Source organism: Elephantulus edwardii, unplaced genomic scaffold (assembly GCF_000299155.1).
Source record: "Elephantulus edwardii isolate Elephantulus edwardi_28Jun2011 unplaced genomic scaffold, EleEdw1.0 scaffold00073, whole genome shotgun sequence".
Classification (NCBI taxonomy): domain Eukaryota; kingdom Metazoa; phylum Chordata; class Mammalia; order Macroscelidea; family Macroscelididae; genus Elephantulus; species Elephantulus edwardii.
Genome location: NW_006399823.1, coordinates 12,658,127 through 12,683,194, shown reverse-complemented (window position 1 = coordinate 12,683,194; position 25,068 = coordinate 12,658,127). Strand labels below are relative to the sequence as shown.

The 25,068-nt window shown below is 38.8% G+C and overlaps 1 protein-coding gene across 12 annotated transcripts in view; it reads left to right on the top strand.

Moving 5' to 3' along the window:
• CREM (cAMP responsive element modulator) overlaps positions 1–22,662 on the top strand; it is a 110,906-nt gene extending 88,244 nt beyond the window's left edge. For 3 of the 12 annotated variants that reach the window (XM_006888919.1, XM_006888926.1, XM_006888923.1), the window contains 2 exons: positions 15,667–15,823; positions 21,815–21,959. In XM_006888919.1, coding sequence (XP_006888981.1) covers positions 15,667–15,823; positions 21,815–21,959 — 302 coding nt within the window. Of the gene's footprint in view, positions 1–6,227; positions 6,313–11,353; positions 11,390–15,666; positions 15,824–21,402 lie in introns of those variants that run through there. The other 9 variants (XM_006888921.1, XM_006888917.1, XM_006888925.1 and 6 more) reach the window with 7 other exon arrangements.
• The last annotated feature ends 2,406 nt before the right edge of the window (positions 22,663–25,068 follow it).

Below are 25,068 nucleotides of genomic sequence, written 5' to 3'. Positions count from 1 at the left end.
TATTATTAATTTTAATGAAAACTTACAGACTTTGGATTTTTCCATTCATTCATTGTTGCACTTTTCTCCCTGCCCACCCCCCTCCCCTCCAGTGCATTCTTCTCTTTGAAAAGTAAAAGAAAAATTCTTTCATTGTTTTACATTCCCTCTCCCCAGGTCCACTCCACTATGCAGCCTTTGTTCTGGACTCCTGTCATGATAAAAATACCTAATCGCATATCCCTTTTAAATAGTTTTCTCCCTCATCTGTTTCAATGTAGTATACATTATTTCTCAGTCACCCCCCAACGCTGATGTCAGTCCCATTTTACAACAGTGGCACTATGCATTATTTGTTCTTTTGTGACTGAGATACTTCACTCAACATAATGTCCTCCAGGTTCACCCATTTTGAATAATATTGGATGAGTTCCTTGTTTTTCAATGCAGCATAGTATTCCATTGTGTGGATATACTACAGCTTCTCTATCCATTCGTTTGTTGATGGGCACTTAGGTTGTTTCCAATTCTTTGCTATTGTGAACAAAGTCGTGATAAACATGGATGTGCATATAGCTGCTTGGGTGGCAGTTATGGTCTCTTTGGGTATATTCCCAGTAGTGGAATTGCTGGGTCAAATGGTATCTCTATTTGCAACTTTTTGAGAAAGCACCACACCGCATTCCATTGTGGTTGCACCATTTTACACTTCCACCAACAGTGCATAAGGGTTCCAGTTTCTCCACAACCTCACCAGCATTTGTTGCTTGCTGGTCTGTTAAATTTTGCTATTCTGACTGGGGTGAGATGATATCTCATAGTTGTTTTGATTTGCATCTCTCTTAGAGCTAGGGATTTTGAACATTTCTTCATGTGTTTGTTGGCCATTTGAATGTCGTCTTTGGTGACTTGTCTGTTCATATCCTGTGCCCATTTTTCATTTGGATTGTTTACCTTTATCTTGTTGTGGTGAAAGACTTGATTCTTTAGCAACAAAGAGCTTTTATTCTGTTTTACATGATGAGAATAGGTTATATTATAGGGATTATGGAAGTAGGGAATATAGGTTAATATACACATAAAGCTGAGCTTTGGGAGTTTTCTTTTAAATGTCTTTTTTCTTCTACAAGTCACAAAGATACTTACCTACATCATCATCTACTAGCTTTCTATTTCACCTTTCCCATTAGTATTTTTAATTCACTTGGGTCCACATTTGTATGTAGCATTTTTGTCTTAGAATCAGTCTTTCTCTTCTCCTTGCTTGGCCTTTCTCCATGAATTTTTTTTTTATTAGTGTGTGTGTGTGTGTGTACTGTCAAATCGGATCTGACTAGTACAGGAGGAGATTGTCCCTCCTTTTCCCGGCAGAGCATCTGGTGGATTTGAACCGTGCGCCTCTGGGATTGCAGTGCAGCTTCTTGCCACTAGGCCACCAGAGCTCCCCTTTTCTCCATGAATTTATGGCATAAACTTAATGTATTGTTGCTGTTGTTAGTGGTCATTCACATTTGATCCCACCTTAGGATGTGTTCTGGACCATTGATCGCTGTTTCTTTACACCCGTGCCATATTATTATGTTAGCGCACAGCACAAGTTCCTCTTCTTTGTCTTTTTTTTTTCTTTTTTCCTTGTAATGCTTATGGAGCTATTCATGAACAATCTTTCTTTGTTGATGCATTTTGGAGTTTGGGGGTTTCTAAGATGAATTTAGCAATACACCAAACAATAAAACTAAAGATAAACTTGCATTTAATTTATAAATTAATTTTGGGAAACTGAAATAATTATAGCATTATTTTGGCCTGTTCAGAAATTGAGAAGTCCTCTTTATTCATTCAGATCTCATTTTACATCTTTAACATTTTTCTCTTTAAGAGGTCTTTGTTCTGTTAGTTTGTAAATAATTAGTGGGTGTGTTTTTGGGGGGGTTAAATTAATTTTAATGGAAGTTTACAAAGACTTGGGGTTTCTAGTCATTCATTGTTGCACTTTTCCCCCTACCCACTCCCTCTCTCCCCCAATTTACTCTTCTCCTGGAAAAGAAAAAGAAAAACTCGTTCATTGTTATGCAATCCCTACCCCCAAGTCTATTCCACTAGGCAGCCTTCGCTCTGGACTTCTGTAATGACAAGAATACTCATTCATATGTCCCTTTTAAACAGTTCTCTCCCTCATCTGTTTCAATGCCGTATATATCATTCCTCCCCTCCTTTTCTGTCTTCACTCAACCCTGATGTCAATCCCGTTTTACAGCAGTGGCCCTGTGCAATATTTGTCCTTTTGTGACTGAGATATTTCACTCAGCATATTGTCCTCCAGGGTCATCCATTTCATGAGTTCCTTGTTTTTCAATGCTGCATAGTATTCCATTATGTGAATATACCAGAGCTGCTTTAGCCATTTGTTTGTTGATGGGCATTTGGGTTGTTTCCAACTCTTTGCTATTATGAACAAAGCTACAATAAACATGGGTGTGCATGTCTGCTTGGGTGGCATGCTTTGTGGTTTTTATTGCTATTATGAATGATATCTTATTTTTTAATATTACAGTTTCTAGTCAGTTATTGCTAATGTAGAGGAATGTTACTGCTTTTTTTAAAAAAGTTTGTCAGGTATGCTAAACTCATGTATGATTTTTTGTGAATCACTCTGTGACACTATGTGACGTTCATGTCATGGACAAATAATGCAATGTTATTTCTTGACTTTGGATCTTCTGCTTTTCCCTTCCCCTTTTTACTAGTGGTGAGCTACCGTTCTGGTTCTGTGGTCCTGACAGCAGGAGCAGTGAGCATTTCTGTCCTGTTTTCCTGAACTTAGTAGAGATGCTGCTTTCTTTCTGTCCCTTTTCCACCCTGCCTTCACACTGACAGCTCCCCTCTGCTCATTGCTGTTGAGTTAAACTTAAGTCATAGCTGACCCTCCATTGGGTTTCTGAGACTATAAGTCACCCATCCTTTGGTACTACTGGTAGATTGGAAGTCGCAGAGGGGCTCTGCCTTTGAGTAAGCAGCACAACTCCACCAAAGCCCCGCACCCTGAAAGGTCGCATCTGTTTCATTAGTGAATTCCCAATCTTCTTAAACTTGACTGATTTTTTAGAGTAGTTGAGATTGTTGACTGCTGCTTCCTTCACTTCCACAGTGGCGAAGTCTCTTTGGTTTTCTCTCTTTCAGGGTGCTCAGTCTCCTTTGCTGTGCTCACCTGCTAAGTGTTAGTAGGTTTCCTCAGGGTTGCATCCCAGGCCCTCTTCCCACTTGACTAGATAAACTCTCCTAGATGACCTCCTTCTCTTTCCTGGTTTCAGTTAATAAGACTCTGCACCAACTAGTTGCCTGGATGTCAGACATCTGACTCTGGCTCCTTAAGTCCAAACCATACTCCCAAATTTCCTGTTGTTCACCTGCTCCCATGAGATACCAATATCTTTCTTGTTGCTTCAAGAGCAGGGTGACATCTTTTCTCCTCCCTACCCCTTCCCAGCAAGTCCACTTGGTGGATTCTTCCCTCAGGTCAGAAATCTCAGTGCTCTCCATCACCAGTGTCAGTATGCTAGGCCCTCGATTACTGCAGCTGACTGTAGTCCCAACCCTGGTGGCTGGGGAACAACTTCTGGATCTGCCTGAAAGTGTTATAGATGGTAGTTTCCTTCCTGGTCCAGGTTTTGGGAATTGTTTCTGGAAATCCACTAGAGTGGCTATCTTCATCCCTTATAACAATTCTGGGAGCTACTACTATATCTTATAAAAATGAGTCTCTGGTTCCAACATTTCCCTTTTCTATTTTTTTCCCCCCCATTTCTTCAGTTAGGGCACTCTGGTGGCACCATTCCTAGGAAGTTGTGCTGCTAACCCGAAGCCAGCGTTTCTCCATTGTCTCAAATCCACCAGCAGCTCGGTGGGAGAAAAATGAGCAGTCTTTCCCCGTGCAGTTTACAGCCTCCTGAAAATTCTACTGGAGGATCAGTTATGAGTTCATTATACTTGACAGCAGTGCATTTTTTTTAACATTGCTAGAAACATTTATTTTTATATAGTTATAAATAACTCAGTAGAGGTTCTGCTCTGCTACAGATGCATTTGTGAAATAAGAGGTCTGTGCCATCTTGAATGTCTCAACGATGTCTTATTTCTTAGAGCAGCCAGAGTGCAACACCTTCCATGCCCTTTCTATTCATTGACTGCTTCCAAATCCAGATGATCAAATAGTCTTTCATCCCCAGAGTAGGCTCAAAAGAGTTGGTTCAGGCATTCCAGGAACTGCCCCACTCTTGAATCTCGAGTAAATCACAAGCGGGATGAAGCCCCAACGGATGGCAAACTGGCCGCCCTTGAAGAGCTGCTGCAATCTTTGCTTAGCCTCTGCTCAACTTCACCATGTCGACAGGAGGTGCGGCACAGAGAAGACCGACAGTGGTAGATTTTTAAATTTTTCAATTAATGGTTCAAATCCATCAGACGCTCTTCTGGAGAAGGAGGGGCAGTCTCCTCCTGTACTAGTCAAATCCGATCTGGTGGTACACACACAAATAAGAATAATTTTTTTAAAAAAATTTTCAATTAAATGTTATTTTTAAAGTGGACAGCAAATCACATCAGCCTCTTGCTCAAAACCCTTCATTGTAGATCTGTTATTACTGACTGACAAAGTTCAGACTCCATAGCGTCACCCACATGGTGTGGGCAGCTATATGCTGGATTGCTCTCATTTCCTCTGGTATGACTGCCAGCTTCCTCTGCCCCTCCCCATCACTTCAGCTGTCTGCTCTCACAGAAACACTTCTAACACTTTCTCCAGGTTTATTTAATTTAATCTTAGACAGCACTTCCTCCAGGAAGCCTTCCCTGATCCTCCAAACCTGGCTAAGGAACCCCTGTGTGTTCCCACTGGACCTTTCCTGGGTGCCTGGCATATTGTATTATGACTTTGCCCTGCACTAGTTGGTAAGTTCTGATTGGCCAAGGATCAGAGTATTATATTTACTTTTGTTTCCCTGGTTACCTAACACAAACCCTAGCATACAATAAATGTACAATAAACATTTACCAAATGAAGGTGAAATCCTTTTCCTCTAAAAATGTTATTAGTTCCATGTGCTGATTGCCTTTAACTAGCGCAGGGAGTCTATTACAACTTTACTCATAACAGAACTCACTAAGCAACCAGCCATCTTTTCTGTTATTCTCTTTTTACACTAATATTTTTTGAGCACCTAAGTACCACTTTAGAAAAATGCTGAGATAAAAATTACTTTGGGCATCCTGACATTTGAAGTAAATTTATTAAATGCAATTGTGCTTTATTAGTTTGGTTGTTTTTAAAAAAATCCCAGAACTCTTTTCAGGTGAGTTTAATCTGATAATATTCACCATGTGAAATTGCTATTTTATGCCCCAAACGATGGATTGTTTTGTATGGCGCAAGCTATCATTTATGAAAGAATGCTCTCTCTAAAATATTTAATTGTCGTGATTTTTTAATTAAAAAATTTAATTTTCATTCTGATGAGTTCAATATAAGCATAGGAACAGCTAGATTTTATAATAGTATAGCAGATAGTTTGTTGTTATGTGTCCTTGTGTCAGAGCCAACCCATTGCTGACTCTCCAGCAGGTTTTCCTAGGCAGTTTATTCACACTGGAGGAGTTTGCCCATCTTTCTTCTCCCACAGAGCAGCTGGTGGATTTGAACTCTTTATCTTTGGTATCTTTGGTATTGCAGTGCAGCTTCTTACCACTAGGCTACCAGAGCTCCCTAATAGTTTAAGCAGATAAAAATGTTATTAGATATATTTGATTGATACAATGATTGATGTGTTTGATATATCTTAGTCTTTCTGTGCTGATTTAAATTTTTTCTTAAATCTCCATGTCCCCATTTAAATCTTAGAATCTTTTTCCTCCTATGATTTATATATATATATTTTTAAAAACCTTGTTTTTTCCTCTTCTCTTTACCTAGAAACTTTAGACACAGCAGTAATAAAGAAGTCCCATTAACAACAACCCTGTTACTTTAATGCTAATGAGGCATTATTTTTGCCAGATCGTATCTCAACAGACTTCTATGTAAAAATGAGAAACGAGAGCATTTAAGATGGTTTAGTCTGAGGCGTTTTTATAGGGCTTTGGTTTCAGTTGAACCCTTCTGTGACAAAGCAAATTGATGGCAGCGATAGGCTAGTGATGTCATTGTGATGTCAATACTCCCACTTACCCTGCACATGCTTGCTAGTTTGGAACATTTGATGTTGAACTGTGTGTGATAAGGAGACCAGACCGTTTTCTGTATGCAGAAGCCCATCATGGCTGTAACTGGAGATGAAACAGGTAAGGATTTTAAAGCGGGATCCTAGATCCATTTTGCAGATTTTGGGGGGGAAGAAGTTCTAGAAAAGAGAACTTAATCTTATGTCTGCGTGTTTCCAGAAGAGCTAATGTTCTAGTGGTAGTAAGGAGTTTGTTTTCGTTTACATCTCAGTAGATTCAGTTCACTCTATTAAAGCATCTTTGCTGTAATTGCTTCTTTACTTAAAGTTGTGCGGTTTCTTTAATCAAGGCAGTAATCGCTTTCCAGCACTCACTCTCTGGCTCGCTCTCTGCTCTCTTCCACCCCCTCTTCCCCCCCCCCCCATTCTTCCCTAAAATAAGCTGTTACTTCATCAGCAACCTGTTGCAGATTCAGTCCGACCACAAGTTAAAGATAATGTGTTGTTCAGGTTGTTTAAAAAATAAACTCACAAGCCCCAAACAACTAGCTTTCGATTTGATTGCTGCGTAAAAATCAATCGCGGCTCCCAGCCGAATCCGAGCCATTGGGCTGTGGATGTTTGCGCGCCTACTTGTTTCTTTCCTCCTGTGTTGAAAATGGTCTGTTCCTCCGCTAATTGAGTTCAAAGGGCTGACGTCATCACATTTCCTGGAATCGTGTTGCAGCAGGGAAGTGGAAAAGTTAAACTCCGAGCGAGCTGCACATTGACGTCAGCTCCGAATCATGCTGCGATTTAGTCAGTTCCTTTCTGCTTTGTCAAGTGCTGCTGACTGACTTGACCGAGAGTTGCAAGGTAGCTCATCTCTGCCTGTCTCCAAGATCGCCCTTCCTTTACACCGTGTAGCTTTCTTTTTTCCTTGTAAGCGTCACTTTGCTCACAGTCTCTCTTATTTTTTTTTATTTTTTTTTTTGTCCTGGAGGTAAGTAGTAGCTTGACGAGGGGGAAACCTCTCCTGAACCTGTAATGCTTCTTGGAGCAGGAATTCAGGGATGCCTGGCAAGGCTCTAGGGGTAAGGTGGTTCCCGCTGATGAGGCAGTCCCTGCACGTGTCTGTGAGAAATCAACTATATGTGTAGAGAGAAGGGTTGTCTTTAAGCTTGATTAGCTACCTAAGAACTCGTGATTCAGAGCGCCCTCTAGTGCGCACTCCGGAAGTGCCCGCCTTTAACTTATTTCCTCAGCCTCTGGAATTTAGATTTGTTCTCAGCACTTTTTTCTCCCTCCCAATACTTCTTTTACATGGTTTGGTTTTTTTAGTACTATTTCAGATAGTGATTTTGAAAGACGTGGTTGCTACTGTTCTTCATATACCGCATCACTATATTCATTGCTGTCTTGTTTGTGCCCCATTACTGAATTTGCTGTTGCGTTCAGCAAGGATGTACAATTAGGAGCGGCTTAACCTCTGTTAAAGCTCTTCATTTAATGGGTCTTCGTTCTCTTCCTGGGTAGTAAGAGTCTATTGTTTTGAGTATTTAAAGGCAGCATTTTACAAGCAAGTAAAATTTGTTTTGTGTCTATTGCCTTGTTTTTGTCGAAGTGGTGGGTGTTTTCTGTGAAACTCTTAAAAAACTGTATATTGCTGGAGCTAGCAATTTACAGTATTATTATAGAAACTTAATCTAAATCGCTGCGTGTCTTGTGATTCTTAGAGTCAGAAGGCATTTTTGTACATCTCATTTTCCCCCCCTAAAAGTTACTAGTAGGTTTAGATCTTTCTTTGTGAAACTTTTCATTCCCATTCACCATTTCTCTAACACGAGAGATAATAATAACAAAAGTTCTCTCAAATAAGTGCTATTTGAGAACAGGAAACTAATTTTATCATTATCATAGTTTTGGATATTTGCTTCTCCTCTCCCCCTTTTTTTTAATAGCCAAAGAGCACAGGAGTAAAGAACATTTTTTCATGTATAGTGGAACAGCTTTGGAACTCAGGCAGGCCTCTGGTGCTCAGTTCTGTGCTAATTTTGTGGCTTGATCTAGATTGTTGTGTATGTCATGGCATCAGCATCATCATCTCATCATCAGTCGAAACTGACTCATAGCTGACCCTCCAGCAGGGTTTCAGAGGCAGTAAATCTCACAGAAGGAAACTGTACATCTCCCCACAGAGCAGCTCATGGTTATGAACCACATGCCTTTGAGATTGCATTGTAGTTTTTTACCACTAACTCCCTTGATATAGATAAGTGACTTGTAAATCTTTGGTTTTTTAAAATTTGTAAATCTTTTGACAGTGGACATAGACCCATTTATGTATGTATGCCTTTATATTTACTATGTAAATCAAGCAAGTTTCAAAACAAATATCCTCACTACCTAGAATATAGTCACACTTTTCTCCTCCCTTTTGTCCTTTTTTAAAAAAAAAATACTCTGCTATCCTCAACCTATGAAACTGAGTGCTGGTAGCATAGTTCTTGGGGAGTTGAGCAGCTAACCCAGAGGGGCCTCCTCTTGGGTTGTTCAAATCTACCAGGGGGTCTATGGGAGGAAGACGGGTCATTTCCTCCAATAGAATCATCAGCATTTGAAACCCGCTGAAGGGTTAGCTCTGCATCAGTTGCAACACCTCTGTTCCAGTCTGAGTGAGAGTGAGTGAATCGTTTACACATAGAGTTGGGAAACTCAGTCTACAGTAATAGCAGCCTTCTGAGTAAACGATGCATTTGCCTCTAGGATCTGTAGTTTACAAGATTACCTTATTAATTCTGTTGAGTATAGTTTATAAATTCTTATTGAAAATGGTTCTTTTCTTTATTCATAGGCCGATTGTTAGGAGAATAATTACATATGCTCTTAGATTCTTAATTGTAATACATTTTCAGCCTAGATTTCTGAATTATTAAAACCAAACATCCCATTTCATGCAGGTTTGGCAATTAGTATCTTAGTTAATATTTGATTAATGATAATAAGAATGTATGTGCCAGTGGGCAAAGAAAATGATGGGAAATTCTTTTTTTTAATTTTTATTTTTATTATTTTGTGTGCGTGTACCGTCAAATCAGATCTGACTGGTACGGGAGGATATTGCTCCTCCTTCTCCGGCAGAGCATCGGAAATTCTTTTTATGTGGAACTTTTCACATAAAAGAATGATTATTATCAGGTTATAATGGCTTCTTGCAAGTTACTAGCGAGGATGTTATAATCCCGTGGAGAATGAAAGGCAATATTTTATTGAAACTCTAAACCATGTAGAAGATTTACTGAAATTGCCATTATGTGTTTTCCTACCATCTTTGAAAAAAAAATGCTTATGAAATATAATTTAAGATCAATAAAACCAACCTCACATTATTGAATGTTAAAGTAAACGTCACTGCGTATTATGGTAAGTGCTAGCAATGAAATGAACATAGAGAGGGCGACAAGAGACCACTAAGAAGGAAGTTGGAAGCTCTTGGGGTCGGGTGGAAAGAAACCATGCTGCAATCCCAAAGGCATACAGTTCAAATCCACCAGCTGCTCCTTAGGAGAAGGATGGACAATCACTTCCCATATGATTTACTGCCTCTAAAAACCTGCTGAAGGAAGGGTCAGCTATGGGTCAGTTCCAACTTGATGGTACGCAACAAAAACAACAGCAGGAAACAATCAAGAGTCAAGATCTGAGTAGGCCTCTTGGAGAAAACAATTGTTTTTTTAAAAAAAAACTAGCCAATGACTCACATATGATTTCATTGATGCACACAGGACAAATACCATGAGATACTTTTACATGGAACTACATGCTTATCGGTGTGGCCAGTGGCTCTTCCAGGCTTAGAGAGATGGGAGGTGATGGATCAGTTAGGGTCTTCAGACTTCTTGTCTAGTTTTGCTCACACAGTGTCTCATTACTTCTCAAAATTCACATGCCACGTTGGCTGATGTCACTTGGGTTACGTAAGCGAGTTATACACTGTTGGTAAAATTAGCATTATTTTAGTTAAAAAGGATTTTCTTCTAGACTATTTGCTCAGTACTGTTTCAGACAATAGGACATATATTAAATTTAAAATTAAATTCATAAATAGCAGTATTCCTAACTTTGCATCTTTTACACAGACTTTTTGACTTAAAATTTTCACTTAAGCAGCTTAGGTCATAATTTACAAATATTTAATGACTTAATTCTATTTAGTCTACTTGTCACATTAAATTTGAAAAATGTCAATGCTTAGTTATTTTTACATAGGACATCATTTTCATGGAGAAAATGAAGCAATGAAGGGAAAATTTGGTGTCATGTAAGACAAATCTGGTCTGGGTGTTACTGACCCCATCTTTGTTTTGGGATGTTCCCCTCCCGAGCAGGCCAAAATAAAGATGGGGTCAGTCACTTATTCTTGGAGCCAGGCAGAGAAGTGCTTGCTGAGAAGCATGACTTCTAGGTTATCTCTGTTGCTTACTTAGGTACATGTAGGTATAGCGGCACACTGTAAAATACCATACAAAGGTAGGAACTCTGTATACAAAAATCTTTTTAGGCATTCAGGTAGTGTGCTCAGTGCTATAGAGCTTAATAAATAACTGAACCAGCAGGATAGTCCCTTTCATTTGGGGTGCTGAGCACTTGTTTCACTTTGCAAGTTAGTAAGACAGGTATCTGGAGGAGTTTCAAATTTGTTTCCTACATTTTTTACTTAAGAGGTTTTAAAATCACAAGTCTGATGAGAAGGTGTCATTTGGCTATATGTGATTCTCTACCTTTTAGGTTCTTTTTTAAAATTATTATATACCTTGAGAAGGGAATTTCATTTTTTAGTTAATCTATACTCTAAAGGTATACTACTAAATTATAAACTTTTAAGGTTTCTTAACACATATTTTTAAGCAAAATAGCGATGAAGAGCCATACATTTCAGTCATCCTATTTGCCATAATTATTAGAAGGAAAACTCCAGGGAACACTGTATTTATGGATATTATATGCCTTTGATCTAATATACAGTATAAGCATAATTTGGAAACATTCTCTTTCCAAACTTAAGGAAGGAACTAATATTTGCTGAATGCCTGCCATGTGCTAGGCACTGTAGTAGACACTTTAACATACATTGCAGGGTTTTTCTTGAGTATTAAATGAGATCATGTATCCCCATTTTACAGATGAGGAAACTGAACTTGCCCCAAGTCACATGGCTGGTAAGTGGCAGAGCTGCACTAGAACCCAGACTCCAAATCCCATGCTTTTTCTGCTGTTCGCTGTTTAAAGGTTGCAAAGAGAGGTATGAAGTGATGGCCAGAATCAAGAGTTCAAGGAATATTCGCCTCCCATGAGATATTTAATTATCAAAAAGAACAAAAATATTCATGCCAGTTCACATTATATCAACTCTGCTTCCACAATGAGTATCAAATTAGATGAGTATCCAAAGGGAGACTTTATCAAGAAAGGCCAGTTTGAATAAACATACAACAGGGCATTCTATTCTATATGTTTTAATGTTAAAGACTTTAAGAGTTAGTCATAATGATATTAGTGTATAAGAAAGACTGCATATTTATATAAATCTTAAAATAACCATAAGTTTTATATCAAACTCTAACAGGTTCAGAATTTACTAGGCATTTTATAAACTCATCACATACCCATTAGGTGCCAAGTACCGTGCTAGATGCCAAGGAGACCAAGTTATAAAAGATATTAGCCCTGATTTTAAAAGTTTCTCCTTGTGGGAGGAGAAAAAGAAAATATTGTATAGTTGTCTTTTTCTTAATTTCCTTCTTCAGTCATAATTTTTAAGCCCCTAGTAATGTCCTATTTTTTTAAAGAGGTAGTTTGTACTGTGAAATTCTAGAATGACAAAGAAATGTGGACACTTTTAGTAATTAGATGGAACAAGAGTAGGCCTTTATGAGAGTATAAGAAAAGAATATGCATCAGAGAATGGAAGAGAGCTCCTTGAAGTGGCTTCCGTAAATATCTATTCTACTTCACATTAACACTTAATTCACATAGTGGAAATGGAGGTTAGCTCAGACAAAAACTTTACAACTTGTTTCAAAAGGACCATTTTTCAAAATCTAGGTTTCCACAAAGCAAGAGATTCTCTTTGCCCATGTCTTTTTTTATGAACGTTACTATTTGAATATATGGAGTTTATTCACTGATCATTAGATGGTGTACCATCATAGAAATTTTATGAGAAATTAAAGAATGTCTACTGATTCATCCTATTTTATACTAACTTGCAATTCATATGCTGGTTTGAGCTAATTAATTAGAATTTTTGTTGAAGGACCTAAAGCAGTATTTTATTTAAAAATAGTAACAAAGTCCATATTTTTGAGCAAACATCTCAGAGCTAATATATGTCCAAATATATCATTCCCTTCCCAGTTAAAATTTAATTTTTTTCTTTCCTTCTGAGCCATTTCTCAAAATGTTTTAAGAATGCTTATTTTGAAATGACTATCATACATTCTTTTACATTTTCCTCCATGGAACTAAATTTAGTCCTTGATGGTTATTTTGGCTTTCCCCCTCCGCTTTTTTCTTCTTGATGTTTACCATGAAATCAGGTCCAACTGGTACAGGAGGAGATTGCCCCTCCTTCTTCAGTGGAGCATCTGGTTTATTCGAACCATGCACCTTGGGATTGCAGCTCAGTTTCTTGCCACTAGGCCACCAGAGCTCCCTTACTTTGGCTTTAGGAAGGTTAGGAAAAGTAAAGCCATCTCTATTAAGTAAAATACCAACAACTTTATTCCATTAAAGTGAGGGGCATTCTTACTTATCCCCTTTATTTTCCTTCCTTCCGTAATGAATACACTTAAAACTATCTTGTATACCATAAAAGCCCTCTTTTCAACTATTACAAAAAAATAGTGAACATGCACAGAGTTAGAGTGAAGAGTATAATGAGCCGCTCTATACCTTCCAGTTAGTTAATTTTATTCCCTTCTTTGTGAGCAGCTGTATTTTGAATGGGAAAACCAACTCTAGACTAAAGTCTGTGTTCCATGTTGCCTGCAGATGTCAATAGAGTGACATATAAAATCCTCATTCAGCCCTGGCTGTTGCTTCAGTTTTAGAATGCTGTGGTCCTCAAAGTATCTGATTGCTAACCCAAAGGTTGACCATTATTTCAACCTATATCAGCCTATACCCTCCTTCCCCAGATGGACGTAAAGAGAAAAGCCAGGAGAACTACATTATTCTGTGCTATACTCAATCTCTAGTGATAGTATGATAAAGATCCTTAAAAACCAAACTATTCATAAGCTAACAGAGATTCTATACCTGTTTTTAACTATTTAAAAAATAGGGAGCTCTGGAAGGAGCTCTGATGGTCTAGCAGTAAGAAGCTGCACTACTCTCCCAAAGGCACACAGTTCAAATCCACCAGCTGCTCTATGGGAGAAGGATGGGAAATCTCTTCCTGTGTGATTTACAGCCTCTGAAAACCTCCTGGGATGTCAGCTGTGAGTTGGTTCTGATTCAGTGGCACACAGCAACAACTGGTGGCCTCATGGGTAAGGAGTTGCCCTGAAGACAAGCTGGTCAAACAAACGCTTGTTCTACAGGAGCAAAATGGGCAATCTCCTGTCAATTTATAGGCTTTGAAGACCTTCTGGAGGGCCAGCTGTGAGTTTATGACTCAATGGCACTTCATAACAACATTTAAAAATTCAGAAATAATAATGAGACATCTGTGTATACAATATTCTCAATACTCACAAAAAGCAATTTAGGAGTTTATCCAAGTTCATTAATAGAGTCTTGCAGGTGATCACTGTATCACAGTGACCATTTATCACCACTCTTTAAAAATTATATATAGAAAGATGAAGTATAATTTTACAATTGTATTGTTGTAAAACTTTTCAAGAACCCTCCTTTAAATGATCTAGACAAGTCATTCTTTTTTACTGCTTTATTGTTTTATCTAATTTTTGTGCCGTAGGGAAAAGAAGATGAACACATACCACATACAGAATAATTACAGATCAGTTCATTTTTGTTTTGATTTTTTAAGACTTCTCGACTGACCCACCTCTTTGTCTCCCAATTTGGTCAAATCTTAGTTCTTACATTGTATTTATAAATATATTTAATAAAATACAGGAATACTGTATTTCTCATTTTGATTGACATGTGGCTTTGACCAGCTTTAGTATTAGTTTAAGGGATAGTATCACACACGTACATATTTCATCCCCACCCCTTTTCATTTAGCTTTGAGAGAGCATGTGTTTGTGCCAGATTAACTCTGATTGATACATACATTCTCAAAGTTGAGATGCTGGTTGAGACAGGAACATAATATCAGTACTCAAACCCACTTGCCTCTTCTAGGAACCTTTATTGAATACAGCTGATAAAATCTTAAGAAATCTTGAGGACTTGCCATTTAGTATTCAGTGTGAATACTAAATAAATGTTAAATGTCTTTTCTCTGAATGATTATACTACAGTTAGGTTTTTTTAAAATGAACATACAGAAATGTATTATTATAATTCCAGGAAAACAAAATTATCTTTCCTCAGAGAAACCAACTTTAGGTAGAACTTGGATATTTTATCTTCCTCCCCCTTTTTAACTGAAGATCTAATGAGCTAGATTTCCTTCTAATACTTCTTCAGTCACTTTCTGGTCATGTGGTTTGCACCTGAAGAGACTTAGTCACTGTTTCAGGCATGATTTAGGCTGTAGGGCTGTTTTTTTATTGAACGTCCCAGGAATGGAGATGTCTTGCTTCCTCCCAACTGTTTTCTGTTGGCGTTTTAGAGCCAGCTCCTACAGGATTGATAGAGCTGATTGTTGAATTTACAGGATCTTTGCAAACAGGTTGTGAAAACAACCATTATTAAAATGCATCTGTTTAGAGAATAAATTACATTAAAGTCCACATTCATAAACCACACAAAACTCATCACTTATAAATATCTACACTTGAGGTTATTCACATCTGATCTATCCATGTGGCACGCTACTCCTTGCACAGCGCTTCCCAGCTCTACCATCAGTGACACCACACTGGTGGCTCAAAATTGAACATTGTGAAAGTGTTTACAACATGGGCATTGGCAAACGCTGCAGCAGGCTTTTCTTCCCAGAAAGCTGTTGGTTAAATGTTTATCAGCACATCGCTGATTTTAGGTTAAATGAACTTTCACTTGAAAATCCTCTCCACTCTAGCCTTTGATAAAAGCCAAATGCATTAGGACATCTTCCTTTCTTAAATGTGGAGAGCATACTGAATGTCATTGCTCCTACCTATGAAGCATTGCTCCTAGCTGAAGATCTTTGATACCTAAGATTCCTGTAACGCTTCAGTGTATTCATCTAAAACGTGAGCGAAAACAATCTCTTAAGACATATAAAGAGAAGTCTGTTATTTCCAGGTCAGTTGTACTTAAAACAGCCAAATTGTGAATGATTTATGTATTCTTGTAATATTTTGTTTTACTGCAGCTGCTACTGGTGACATGCCAACTTACCAGATCCGAGCTTCTACTACAGCTTTGCCACAAGGAGTAGTGATGACTGCCTCATTGGTGGGTTTGCATAGTCCACAGCAACTAGCTGAAGAAGCAATACACACACGGAGGCTGAGGCTAATGAAAAACAGGTAAGCAGATCACTAGAAATTGGTCACCATTATAGGACATACTCCTTTATTACTGTTGGACTTTAAAAATATTAGGTGTGTGTTCTAAGGTATGTGTTATAGGTAACATTTTACGTGGCTTTGTGCTTTGCATATGGCTTCTAATCAGAGTTCTTAGCTTTCTTTCATCAGCAGGATGCACATTGCTCTAGCTCCAGTATTATTATTATTATTACTTTTTTTTAATGATAATGAAAAGACTTCATTAGAAATAAAAGTTTGTGCTATAAGTGATAAGTAGATTTTTTACTTTTAAAAAAAAATTGGAATACTTCATGAATTTGCATGTTATCCTTGTGTAGGGGCTAATCTACTCTGTATCGTTCCAGTTTTAGTATATGCGCTTCCAAAGGGAACATTTTCTTTATCTGCAAAATAAGTGTAAAGAAAGCATTTCTATGTTTTACATCTCATCTTCTTATAATTTTGATCTTTCTCTGTTTACTGATATACAGTCTGATAAATCTTACTAAAAATTAAAAAAGAGAAATCAAATTATCCTAGCCCTCCATCTAAAAATAATTACTAATAATTAAATTGTTTGAGAGCGTTCTGGTGGCATATTCCATACACAGTTGTGCTGCTAACCCAAGAGTGATGTCCCAGTAGTGGTTCAAATCTACCAGCAGGAGAAAAATGGGCAATCTTCTCCTTTCAATTTGGTGGTGTTAATGTGCTGTAGAGTTGGAACCAACTCACACCTTGACCCTCTAGCGGGATTTCAGATGTTGTAAATTGCATGGGAGGCGATTGCCCATCTTTTTCCTATGGAACAGCCAGTTGGTGGATTCAGACTGCCTGCTGTGGTTTGGTGTTACAACTCCTTCTTCAGTGCACAGCTTCTGAAACCTGCTTGGAGAGTCCACTATGAGACAGTTCTGAATAGACAGCAGTGAGTGAGTTTTCCAAGTGTATGTATCTCCAGTCTGTTCTTTCCCATTTCCTCTCACTCTTTCTTGCTCTAAATCTGTGTAATCTTATTTTTTTTTAAATATTTTAAAAAATATATTCTTTTTTTTTATTGCAATGAACATCTACAGTGATTTTGGAATTCCATTTATTCATTGTTGCACTTTTCTCCCTGCCCACCCCACCTCCCAAAATAAATTCTTTTTAAAATTCTTTTTTAAAATATTTAACTTATCCTTATTTTTGAAATGAACTAAATTGGCCTTAATTTTACCAACAATCTTGCAACTTTTTTTTTTTAAAGCTAAAGAAGCTCTATTAAGGGCAAGGTTTGATTAGGTCAGTGTTTTTATAGTGAGGGTCTTTGGGTGGGGGGGGACATTCCATTGTGGTTAAACCAAGTGAGTGGTCTTCTAGAGAGGGCAGGGAGAGGTATTTCACGGTAGTTTAGTCAGATAGGTGAGGCTGTTCACTCCCTTTGTTAACATGTTGATATTCCTTGAATCCTTTGTTCTCCCTTTGACCTTGGTCGGGACCTGACATCCCAGCCTCTTTAGTTAGAAAAATGGGCAAAGTATTCTTTCTGGGTACTTCCTGCTGAAGAAGGGCGAAGATCTGGAACTCAGATCTGGGACTCATAGGCTGGATTGGGATGGCCTGGGATCAGTAGCCAGGCGGAGAATATGGATGTAATAGCAGCTGGTTCACCATTAAGTTGGTCATTTCTTGCAACTTTATTTTTAAATGTTAAGTCAGATAATTTTTAAAAATTCAGATAGATTTGTATGCTTACTGTGATTCAGGATCACATGATAGCAGTTAATTTGATCAGCGCTAGCAACCTAGTTAATCTAGAAATTATCTCCATGTCCCTAAACATAGCAGTATATTCCATTTAATAATGGCCTTTTCAAGTGTCACAATGTGAAGCTGATTGTAATACCCAAGTTTATCACATGACACAATTCACTTGATGGAGCTTTTGCATGCTGAGAACTCAACAAGTGACTAAAGGGGGATCATCAAGCCCTTCACATTTTTATCAACAGTTATTCTCAGTTCCCTAAGCCTCAGTGTTGGGCTCAGCAGTCCTGAAGGGCTCAGTGGGTGGGGCCCACACAGTATTCTACTCCTGTGCAAATCTTGACACTAAGGTTTGATCAGGACTCAAACTCATTGCTATCCTGTCAGAACTGACTCATGGATGACTCTTTAATGGGCTTTCAGAGGCTGTAAATCACATGGAAAGAGATTGTCCATCTTCCACCGAGCAGCTAGTGGATTCGAACTGCCTGCCTTTGGATTGACAGTGTACCTTCTTATCACTAGGCCACCAGAGCTCACTTTAAAATATGGCTACTTTAAAATTACACTTTCAGAGGTCTTTGGTACTGTGATTGTAATTGCCTCTTTGGTTATATATAGAATATCCATTGTGAAGTTCCAATTAGAAATATAAAGTGCGCTAGTAATGCCAACTGTGAAATTGTTCATCAATATTGTATCTTCCCAAAGAAAATGAGGAGAAACTTGGAAGTGGTCTTCTTATTTCTCTTTTGTAACTATTTCCTACCTTTTCCCAATCTTAAGATGTTGTCAGTAGAACTACCAGAATTGGAAAGATAATATTAGGCAGTGATTTCCTATAAATTTGCCACACAAACTACTTATACACATATATGAGACCTTTTTGAGGGGGTGAAAAAAAATATATATAGTTTTGAATTTTAAAAAGATAATTAATTACAAATAACTTTATAAACAGCAATGTGCTTGAGCTACAGATAATCCAAAACTGGAAAGCGCAGGCTTAAACTCATAGGAAGTATTTTGGTTACAGCAGAGCAGCAGGTGCAGCCAGAATAGAAGCTCAGTAGTCTCAGCAAGAACCCAGGCTCTGCCTTTCTGTTCTGTCATGTTCAGCATGTGCCATTCATTCCTGTGATCACATCACCACCAGGCATCACATCAGGGAGGAAGGAAGGTGAAAGGCTAGAGCTCAAAGTTGCTACTGGCTGAGCCTGGTCTTTCTGAAAACCTTTCTCAGAGTGTCCACCCAGCACCTTTCCCCTACATTTCATTGACTTGAACTAGGTCTCTAGTCCCTAGGGATACTGAGAAGGTATATTTAACCTTTCCAGTATCAATTTCAGAGCAAAACAGAGGTACCTTGTAAATGGCTATTAGGTTGCACAATATATGTTGAACAGTAATTGCATGTTCTAAGTGCTTTATTTCTTCGGATCCTTTAGCCTCGACGTGAGAATGAGTTTTGTTATCAGTCTCACTGCATAGACAGGGAACTGAGGTTGAGCGTTTTTAAGGCACAATTGGATTAAGATCACACAGCCCACCAGGACAGAGCTGGGATATGCGGTCAGTCTTTGTTCCAGAACTCACCAGGGCCCTACACCAAAGTCACCACCAGACAAGCCCCCATGCTAGCTTCAGATTTAACTTCATTGCAAGCATCTAGGTTTAACTCACTACTGTAGAAAGCCTCATAGATACTCTTTTGATCTGTTGACTCTATTGACAATAGGCAGTTAGTTATAGTCCTGTCAGTCTAGAGACAGTTTTCCTTTCTTCCCAGCCTTCTCAGAGTTTCCTCTTTGCCAGATATTTTCTTTTCATGCCGACTATCTCCATACAAACACAAAGCTTGAAAATTGAGCGAACTATTAATAGAAGAAACAGGTGTTTTCCATAGCTGAGCAGTATTTAGGAATGTGCCATCGGGTGGTATGATCGTGTTAAGTCTTTGCGCTCACAACAGTTTGACCTGAGGAGCAGGGCTTGTGCACATACTCAATGTTGTAAAATAAAAATTCTGGATATTTTCAATAAACTGGGTCAACAAACTTTTAAAAATGTAATACCTTGCCACACCATTATTATGTAAAACTTCCATTTAATACTAATCTGTTTTGTAGAGTTACTATCTTCCTTCTATATCTAGAGTTAATCCAAATAACTAACCATAAAAACATTGATAGTCATAAATTAATTTTCATTCCTCCATAAAAGAGAATTTATGTCCTCCCAAATTGGAAAGTTAGAAATGTGCTTGGATTTATTCTTAACTTTTTCCTGTGCATCATGTAAATGAATCACTTTTTTTTTTTTTTTTAAATTGGGTTCCATTATTCACTTTGACATTGTTTGTTTATTTTTTTGTAAACCATTTGGGAAGTCTGAGCCCTCTGTGAGTTTGCAGGGACAGTGCATTGTTCTTGGCTAGGAAGTGTAGGGGTTGATCTTTTCCTGCACTTCCCTGGGATTTCAAGGTCTCGTTTCTGCTGACTCTCGCTTCCCATGGAGAAAACACAGATACACAGTTGTTGCATGCTTCCCATGGAGAAAACACAGATACACAGTTGTTGATGAGAGTCTGTGAACCTGAAAAAGCAAAGAACCAGCTAGATTTGTTATGTACATCACACACCGGCCAGAATTACAGCAGTGCTAATCAGCATTACAGAGTCTGGTGGCTGTAGATACTCCATGATGGTTTTGATAATTTATATTTGAATGATAATATGTTTCAATGTGGGCTCTTTTTGGGGTGGTTTTACTTAGTGAATTGTACCAACACCCCTAGAGAAAGTTACTCCCAAATTAAGTTATTTCTGAATAAAGTGCTACTAGAGGACTTAATCTGTAGAGACGAACCACTTCCACTACTGAAGAAAGGAGCAATGTTCATTGTTTTGTTTTGGGTTTTGCGTAGGATGGTGCATGAAAATAACTCCCTCAGCTCATCCATGTGTTTATGTTTTGTTTTGTGCTTTGGCTTCTGGCTTTTTTTTGGGGGGGGGCATGCTTTCTGTGCTTTAAAATTTTAAAATCTAGTAGGTTAGGTCTGAAATATACTTTGATGCTAACCAGTAACTTATTATTTTAATTGCAGCATTAGCACATTCCTGTGTTTAGACTGCCTGAATGATTGTGTTGTATTGTGTCTGCGCCTGCCACCTTTTTCTTATGTCAGCTCAGACCTCATGTCCATCTCATTGTGGCTTATGAAAGTTTGTACTTTTTGTGTTGCTTGTTCTTACACATGCTGTGTGTTCTAGCCAGTAAACTGTTTCCTGTAGCCACGATTAATCTTGCTAATTTTATGGAGATTTAATCTGAAGAATAAAAATCTCCAAGATTGACTTTTATGCTTTCTGAAGGTGACGTCTTCTAGTTATGTTTTCACCAGATAGAGTAGAATGCATTGCAGAATGGAGTATGTGGCTTTTGGTAGACAAAGAAGAATGAAAGAGCATTAAAGAAGCTGTCAATTGTAATGCTGTTTTTTTAAGCCTTCCTTCCACCTGGGATGTGGTCCTCCAATTGTTTTAGATTACTGAAAACCACTCATGGCTCTGGCCATTGTTATAATGGCCATGTACTCTAAGAAAATGCCATTTGAGATACATGCAGGGCCCCCCAATTGTGTTCTCAAGTTGCTCTGTTGTCTTACCAAAAGGGTGTGTGCTTGGGTATACTGTTGAGTGGTTTTGTGCAAACTTTCCCTACAATTGATTAGCTGTGGAGCTTGGGGCGGGGCAGACGCTTGCTGGGCCACTCTGGATTGTGCTGGGCTGTTGTTCCTGTAGTCATTTACCTTGTGTTGGTTCCAGGGAAGCTGCCCGGGAGTGTCGCAGGAAGAAGAAAGAATATGTCAAATGTCTTGAAAATCGTGTGGCTGTGCTTGAACACCAAAACAAGACTCTGATTGAGGAACTCAAGGCCCTCAAAGATCTTTATAGCAATAAAGCAGAGTAATTGTCTTGGGCTTGGACCTTGTTTCCTATGAACTCTAATCAAGGCAGGACATGCAGTAATTCTACTAATTGCCATGTGGACTTGTAGAAGGGACTCTTGTGACCCTTAAGAATCCTGTGTGGCTTTAGTGTTTGAAATGGAATTGGGAATTTTGTTCCAAGATTTGGAATGTAACCATGATCACACTTACCAAGCTTGCTTCAATCTGTTGGTTAATAGCATGCACAAAATGTTTTGTTTGCCCTTTTCGCTTCTACTTTTTTCCAGGGAAGCCGCAAAAGAATGCCGACGCCGAAAGAAAGAATATGTAAAATGTCTGGAGAGTCGTGTTGCAGTGCTGGAAGTTCAAAACAAGAAGCTTATAGAGGAACTCGAAACCCTGAAAGATATTTGCTCTCCCAAAACAGATTAGTAGAAATATTTAACTACAAACTGATTACAACATGTACAGTTGCTTTTGAAGGCAATACATTATATAGCTAGCAAGAATTACGGCTTTTTTTTTCCCCCTTTGTATCATTCATCTTATTCTCTAATCTCTAACATTCCTAAAATGCTTCACTGTACTTAGTTGACTCTTAGCTGTAACTTCAGAATTTTTTAAAAGAGACAAACTGTAAAAAGAAAAAAAAGTATGTGACAGATTTCTTAAAATGCACTATTTGTAAGACTTCTTCCAATGCTACATGATTGCAGTTCCCAATCTCTATGTCCTTAACAGTGTCCTATGCAATAAAATATTTTGCAGGTCTTTAAAAATCATTTTAGGGAACGGTGATCAAAGATAATGCATTTAGCAGTATAGCATATACTCACACACACACACAGCCTCAGGAAGGAATGAAAGAAAGTATATCTAATGACATGCCTCTATGAGAATCATAGCCAAAAAATTAATTTATGGCATTTGCAGATGTTTATATTAGTTACTTTGTAAAGCAGACTTTTGTATTGCTGTCCTTGAATGCCATAGTTGAAAAGTATTTTTACAGAACCATGTTGGTTGCACTTTGTAGTGTTGGGTGCTCATTTAAATATCTGAGCATTTACTCTACTGTGTAATATAAAAGGTCTTACACAAGCACTTAGTGTTGGTGTGATACTACCTAATGAAAATTGTAGGGTGCTCTGGTGGTTTAGTGGTAGGGAGTTGTGCTGCTAGAACAGAAGTACATAGTTCAAATCCACCAGCTGTTCCAAGGGAGAAAGGTGGGTAATCTCTTTGAAAATCCACTGAAGGGTCAACTACAGGTCATTTCCAACTTGATGGTACGCAACAACTATGAAAGTTGTGAGAAGAGTACTGACTATCGCATGAGCTGATAAAAGGACAAAGTGATTTATCTTAGAGAAGGTGCAACTAGGGTGCTCCTTAGAGACAGGTGTGGTATAACTTTGTCGCACATACTTGGGGCATATTTATGGAAGGGCCCATCATGTTTGGAAAAGGTGGAGAGTCAGTGAAAGAGAGGAAGAACCTCAACCACATGGATTGACACTGTGACTCCAACAATGTGCTTAAGTATGTCAGAGATGATGAGGATGGTGCAGGAGAGAGCAAGGTTCAAGATCCATTGTTCATAGGGTCACTAAAAGTGTGTCCATTCAATGGTACCTAACAACAATGAAGGTTATACTAACTTTTCAATATCTGGAAAGAGTCCAGAGCTTACTTGAATCGTGTGTACGTGCCTTCAATGGTAAGAGTCTTCCCCTGCTGGGTCATGAGCTGTGTTTCTGCCCTCTCATCAGAAGCAGTGTGCCAGAACATGTCGCTTGGATAACTACAGTTAGAGACCAGCTGTGTGTCACGGACCAGGCCTTTCTGCAGGTGGACTCCAGGGCGCTTGCTGGGGCTTCTCTGTTTGGAATTTTCACTCACGACTTCAGGAGTTTTCAAGAGAAAACAAAACAACCCCAGATTTCATTTTTTCCATTTCCAAACAGCTTGAAGTGCATACAAGATTAATGGCTCTTGTGTCAGCACATTCAGAGAAGCCTATCAAGACTGTGATACTCTGCCTGACCTCCACATTTCATCCTGTTTTGATCCCAATTACAAACTGTCAAAGTATAACCCAAAGCCCTCGCTCAGTAATCTCGTCTTCATGAAATTACCGGTACCCTGTTGTGGTGGTGGTAGTGTTAGGTGCTGTAGAACTGAGTTTAAGTCCTAGCAACCCTGTGATCAACTGACTTGAACCATATCCTGTCCTGCGCCATCCTCATCATCTCTGAGACACTTGAGCCTGTTGCTGCAGTCACTGTGTCTTTCCATCCTATTGAGGGTCTTCCTCTCTTGTTCATTCCTTTTAGATATTTTATTTTTCCTTTGTTGTGTGCCATCAAATTGCATCTGACTGGCACAGGAGAGGATTGCCCCTCCTTCTCCAGTGGAACACTAGGGTCTTCCTCTCATTCATTGTCCCTCCACTTTTCTAAGCATGATGTTCCTTTCCAAGGAATAGCCTGTCCTAGCATGTCCAAAGTGTGTGAGATGAAGTTTCATCTTCCTTGCCTCCAAGGAGCACTCTGGCTGCACTTTCTCCAAGATGTTTGTTTTTTTCAGTCCATGGTATATTCAGTACTCTTCCCCAACACCACTACTCAGACGTCAGTTCTTCTGTCATCCTTATCCATTGTTTAGCTTTCAGATGCATTGTTGTTATGTGTCATCTAGTCGCCTGCGACTCAGTGACCCAATGCGCAGTAGGTCTGAACTCTGCTCTATCCTGAGCCAGTCTCGCTGTCTCCGACATGCATACCCCCATTATACCAGTTACTGTGTCAATCCATCACATCCGAGTTCTTCTTCTGCTGCGCTGCCCCTCCACCCTTCCAAGCATGATGTCTTTCTCCAGGGACTGGTCCTTCCAGGCCACATGCCTAAAATATGTGAGACAGAGTTTCAAAATCCTTTCCTCCAAGGGGCAGACTGGTTTCACTCTCTCCAGGATAAACTTGTTTGTTCTCTTGGCAGCCCATGGTATGTTCAGTACTCTTCTCCAGTACTACAAGTCAAAGGCATCAGTTCTTCTTGTCATCATTGTTCATTGTCCAGCTTCCTAATTCATAGCAAATAATTATGAAGATCGTGACCTGAATCAAGCATACCATAGTCTCCAGGCTGACATCATTGCTCTTCAGAACTTTTGATTTCCTGATTGCTGGTGCCAAGAGTGTTAACTGTGTTGCTGAGCAAGCTGAAATTGTTAACAACCTCAATCTCTTCTCCATCTGTTGTGGTGCTGCCCATTGGCCTATTGAGAATCTTTGTCTTCTTGATGTTGAACTTCAATTCATATTGAAGACTACAGTCCTTGCCCTTCTGCAGCAAATGCTTAAGGTCCTCATAAATTTCTGTGGGCAAGGTTGTGTCTCCTGAATAGCGTAGGTTGTTGATGAGTCTTCCTCGAATCCTGATGCCAAATTCCTCCTCATAAAGTCTAGCCTCCTGAATATTGTTTCTAGTATAGATTGAAGAGATATAGAGACAGGCTGCACTTGTAATGCAATCCTTT